Consider the following 5,819-nt stretch of genomic DNA (forward strand, 5'->3'; position numbering starts at 1 on the left):
CAGATTATTGGCCCCAACAATCTGGGTCCTCATTTTACTCACCTTGGAAGAATGGAAGGTTGAGTCAACCTTGAGATGGTTAGGATTGAACTGCTGGCAGTCGGCCGAGTTAGCTTGCATTACTGCATTCTAACCACTGCACCATGGAAGGAAAGGGGAAGAGAAAGGAAGGAAGGAAGGAAGGAAGGAAGGAAGGAAGAAATAGCAATAGCAATAGTACTTAGATTTAATATACTGCTAATTGATTAACAGCCCTCTCTAAACGGTTTATAGAATCAGTCTATTGCCCTCTATGGTCCTCATTTTACCCACCTCAGAAGGATGAGATGTGATTGAGCCTAGTGAGATTTGAACTGCCAAATTGCAGGCAGCCGGCAGTCAGTAGTAGCAACCTGCAGTACTGCACTCTAACCACTGCGCCAACAGGGCTCATAACATAAGTTCAGCCAAGCCAGGTAGCTCTAACTACCATATTTTTCGGAGTATAAGACGCACCTTTTTCCCTCAAAAAAGAGGCTGAAAATCTGGGTGCGTCTTAAACACTGAATACAACATTTTTTGCCTCCTGAAACCCCGCCCCCTTCAGCAAAATGGCCATGCAGATCCTTTAGGAGGCTTTCAGAGTGATCCTGGGGGACAGAAATGAGCAAAAACCGGGCCATTTTTTGCTCAACTTTGCCCCCTAGCTCCCAGGAGCACCCTATAAGCCTCCTAAAGTCTATCCATGCCCTCTTTTTTTGGACAAAAAACAGGCTCATTTTCACACACAAAATGGGCCATTTTTGGGAGGTTTGCAGAACGCAAAACCTTTTCTTTCTAAATTTGCCTCTTCAAAACCTTGGTGCGTCTTATGCTCTGGTGCATCTTTTACTCCGAAAAATACGGTACTGAAAAATATGGAGGTTTTTTTTTTGCCACAGCTGTTGGGATTTGTTCCTATGATTCACATTTAGCTTTGACCGTGCAAGTCAACTTTACTGATTTTATAATTTCTTCTGGAAGTGCCAGCAAAAAACAACAACAGGAGGGTCCCAAATCCATCGAATATTAAGGATTTTGAATGCCCTCTCCATTTTTGTTTCACGCACAGGTTACGGAAGAGACGTGCAAAATCTTGGAGAGCTTAGGATATGCTTGCGAATGCCGAGGTTTGATTAACGTGAAGGGAAAGGGAGAATTGGTCACTTATTTCGTCTGCACCGATACAGCCAAATCTCAAGTTTTTTGACCCGAACGAGAAGAATGCTGAGAAATGACGGTTGAAATATCTCGACGGACTTTGCTTTCAATTTTTAGCAACTGTTAACATTTTGTCTCCTTCTGTAAAAAGGAGTTTGTGCCGAATGGCAATCCGTGCTGGTCGTTTTGCATCTCGAGAGAAGAACGGAAGAGGTTCTTGAAAGATGTTTACAGTGGTTGAGTCTACATTTGAGTCCAGTTGCATCTACAGTTGAGTCTACCTGATGCCAATTTTTGCTTCCTCCCACAGAGGACTCAGAAATTTCTGTGGACTGGCAGTCAAGCAAGAGGATTTCTTGGTTCAAGGTGTCATCCTCTTCTGCTCCCTCCTTGCCTTTTTGTGCGGGATAGATTTGACAATTGCGATAGCACTGCCTTGAACAAAAATCAGATGACAAAGAGACCAGATTGGAACTGTTCATCTGCTCTGCCATTAATTTGTGATTCCTCCTCTCGTTGTCCATTAGCGACACCCTCAGATCTGCTGCGGATGTCCCGAAATGGCACTTCTGCTTTTCTCTTCGACTAACATTTTGAGACTAAAAAAACCAACAACAAAAAACTTTTTTTCTTGCACTCCTTCTATCCCGTCATAAAATAAATGAGACCTATCTGTTTTTATTCGCTACTTACCTCATTTCTGTTCTGGAAAAGAACAGCCTAAGAGAGAAACTTCTCCCAGCTGATGCATTTTCTGGAATTCACTTCTTGGGCTTGGTATCAAACACTTGAGGATTTGTGTCTTAAAATGTGCTTATTTTTTGAAGGACTCTGGGAAGCCTATTTCCTTCCTTTCTCTCTCATTTGTCTTTGCAAGATGCTATTTTTGAGTTCAATAGCCATTCGGCAGCCTATAGTAATGTGGAAATTCCTGCATTGTCGGTGCAAAATTCAGGTTCTTTCTTTAAATAGCAAACCCGCTTATATAAATTATGGGCAGCTTTTACTACAGCTGCACTACTAATCTTAAAACAGAATGATGGATAATTCCCGGAATGGGTTGCGGTGTAGAGAAGATATTGTGCCATTTTTTTCCCGCGGTGGTCAGTAACACCCTCATAATTTTGAGTGATGTAGAGCATTATAGACGATGTTTCCATGACCATGGCAGCTTCTATACCAACACCGCACAGTAAGTGTCCGTATCCTTCTGCTGAATTTTATCTTGTGTACGTTTGCGACCAAAATGAACGAGAAGCAGGCCAAGATAGTCCTTGACTTACAACCTCCAATTGGGACCAGAACTTCCACTGCTAAGCCAGGTGGGTTATTTTTAAAGTGAGCCGTGCCTGATTTTATGACCGTATTGCCATGGTTGTTGATCAATTATTGTTAAATGAGTCACAGGGTCGTTAAGCGAACCCAACCTTACCGTATTAATTTTGCTTGTTGGAAGCCAGCTGAGAAAGTGGCCAGTAGCCATGACCTTGAGATGCAACAACCACACAGGTTTCCAAGTGCCCAAATTTGGATCGTGGAGACGCTGCATTGGTTGTGAGGACAAGGACCTCGTTACTTTTTTCAGGGTCGTCGTAAATCTGACCGGTCATTAAATGAATGGTGGTAACTTGAGGTCTACTGTGTCCATGCAAAACAATGTTTCTTCCCGTTATTCATCTCAGTTATTTCAAAGTAGGATTCTGCTTTTCGTGTCAGGAATCCCGAAGAATCCCATCGGCTGTTTTTTTTGAAGTGTTACTAATCTTTACCATCAACTGAAGAGTTGGTTTTGACAAGGTGCGAAGTCGCACAACAAAATATGACAAAGCTCTGAGGCCTTTCAGGAATTGGTTTGGGGTGGGGGGAGAACCCATGTTTTTAAAGCACAAGTAAAATGTCACTCGTGAAATAAAATTATTGTCTGAAAGTTTCCACAGCAGTGCTACCTACTGTTATAACCCACCGTGTTTCCCCAAAAATAAGACAGGGTCTTATTTTCTTTTGACCCTGAAATAAGCGCTTGGCCAAATTTTCGCGGAGGTCTTATTATTTTTGAGGTGCAGGAGGCGGCGAGCGTGATTACCTCATGGCTGCTGCTGCGTTGCAGTATTTTTGGGAGAGGGCTTATTTTAGCGCATGCACTCAAAAGCCCGATTGGGCTTATTATCCGGGGAGGTCTTATTTTCAGGGAAACAGGGTAGGCTTCACCAAATCACAAAACAGACTCCTGGTCCCTCGCCCCTTTTGATTTGGCTAATGTGAATCCCTAGCATTCCTATCCTGCAAAGTCAGTCTTTCAAGGGTGAATTGCAACAACAGATCTTATCAGTCCTTGGATAGTTGCCAAGCCAAGGAAATACTCGACGAGGAATCTCTCAGATAAGCAAATCTTCCCATTAACGAACTAATTGTCTTCTGCAAACACCACTCTTTTTCTCCTATTTATTTCCTACGGGAGGGGCCATTCAGCGTCCCCTTGTGCCTTTTCTCCCGAGTCGACCTGTTCCTTAATTGCTCCTTTCTCCTGATAGCTCTGCGCATGCGCACATCGGGAACAGGCTCCAGCTGTTCTTCTGCCCCACTTATCTCCGACTCCAAAGGTAGCTGATAACTGTCAGATGGCCCTGACCTCACCTCTGCCTCCAGAGCCCTCATCAGAGTCTTCCCCAGACTCCAGGACTGGCCCATGTTACTCCCCCATCTCCTCACTGTCCTGGCCACAATACCTACAATCCTACAAATTACAGGGTTTTTTAGATGGGACTATGAAATTGGATAAACAACTGCAAAAATAATAATAATGGTGTTTTGTTCAACACCGCTGGTACGGAGCAAAATTAGGGCAACCAAATGATCTGTTTGTGCATAAAATCTAGGACAAGCAAGAACAAAGGAAAGCGTTTATTTAAGATGATATCTAAAGCACCAATGACTTACGTTGAGTAGTATTGTTAAGAACTGCCTGTATTTTGCTGCCGTTTTATTTCTGCTACATCCATTTGCGTCAAAGCTTTTTAGAATGCATTTTAGATACAAAGGTATATAAATCTGAAGAAATTGGAGTGTCCTCAATAGAGTGAATCTATTAATGAGCTCTGATCGTATTCAATTTTTTAAAAAGTTTCACAGGCCAGTTCAATTGACTGCAAATCCTTTTTATGCTAAGTGTGCACCCTTATTGTGTTCATTATAATTACTGTGTAATTAATACGTGGAGGATGAATTTCCTATGTTTCATGATGGGAACAAACTTCTAGTGAGGTCTTACTATAGATAAAGGACTTTTAGAAAGTCTTAGGCGATTAAAGTAGATTATATTCGAGAGTATTAAGGTAATCCTGGGTAGTTTAAAAAGGTCACACAACTGTCTTTATAACTGCACGTTTGTGTCAATGATTACTTTTTCTTTCTTTTTTTTAATTGTACATTACAGGATTGGTTTTTAAAATAAAACACAGAAGTTAGAAGGTTTTGGTTCAGAAATTATCTACCGTATTAATATTTCAAATCATTGTGTAACAACTGCTCTCAAATGTATACCGTCAGAAACGTTTGCGAAATCTTCAAATTTTCTCTTTTGCATTATATTGCGGTCCAGGCAACTGGTCTAGGCTATGTTGCTTCCACTTTTTAAGTTTTCTGTATTAAAAAGTTTCGTGTTATTTGATGTTATTTCTTCTGTAATTTATATACAAATATTGTTCTGATCTAGGCTTCCCGAGAAAGCATAAATCACAGTCTTAGCCCCCAAAATCCTTTTATTTATACGGCTGTAAATTAACAGTCCGCAAGTCTTCAGAGCCTGTGAAGATTCCAACAGATGCCTGCTCGAATTGCCACAGTCTTTCAGGGAAATGTTGATAACAACACCCACCTTATCTCCTTTGGAATGCTGCCAGAGACCTAATTGCCAAACGCAGAGCAAGGCCAAACTTAGCGGAAGTCAAACGGAACATTTCCACGCTTGAACCAAGTAGATTAACTAATTGCTTCCTGCAAAAGCTCACGACAAAAAACCCTTTTATTAATTGACTGGGAATTCTGGTCAGTCACATCCAGCAAAGTCTTTCAAGGGAGGATTTACGGTCACAGACCTTATCTGGCTTTGAGAGCTGCCAGGCTGATCTCTGCAGAACTTGGCCAGGAGTCTCAGAGAGTCACGAACTGATTAAGTGAACTAATTGTCTCCTGCAAACTCCACTCCCCTTTTGCTCCTCTTTTGTTTCCTCTGGGAGGGGTCATTCATCGTCCACCTGTGGCCTTACTCCCAAGTCGACCTGTTCCCTTTGTCTGGCAACTCTGCGCATGCGCACACTGGGAACAGGCTCCAGCTGCTTCACTGCTGACTCTGAAGGCAGCTGATAACTGGCATACGGCTCTGGCCCCCTCTCTGCCTCTGACACAGAGCCCTCATCAGAGCCTTCCCCAGACCCCAGGACTGGCCCATGTCGTCGTTCCCCCCAATTGTATAAATCTGCTGCCACCTCCACTAGCAGGCCACAACACTAACGAGCAGTATCAACCATGTTCAAAAAGCTTTCAAACCACTATCACCTTCTTGGCTCCCACAAATCATGATCCAACGCCTGCATTCTATTTAAAGCGTTATCTCTTACATCTGCAATTAGAAATAGGACCAG

At 42.5% G+C, this 5,819-nt stretch overlaps 1 protein-coding gene across 1 annotated transcript in view; it reads left to right on the plus strand.

The window, feature by feature from the left end:
• ADCY7 (adenylate cyclase 7) overlaps window positions 1-4,841 on the plus strand; it is a 91,986-nt gene extending 87,145 nt beyond the window's left edge. The window contains exon 28 of the mRNA XM_087729051.1: window positions 1,091-4,841. Within this exon, the coding sequence (XP_087585177.1) occupies window positions 1,091-1,228 (138 nt within the window). The 3' untranslated portion in view covers window positions 1,229-4,841. The remainder of the gene's footprint in view (window positions 1-1,090) is intronic.
• The last annotated feature ends 978 nt before the right edge of the window (window positions 4,842-5,819 follow it).

Source organism: Thamnophis sirtalis, unplaced genomic scaffold, assembly GCF_051295495.1.
Source record: "Thamnophis sirtalis isolate CommonGarterSnake01/CBP01778 unplaced genomic scaffold, rThaSir2_p1.2 scaffold_14, whole genome shotgun sequence".
NCBI lineage: Eukaryota > Metazoa > Chordata > Lepidosauria > Squamata > Natricidae > Thamnophis > Thamnophis sirtalis.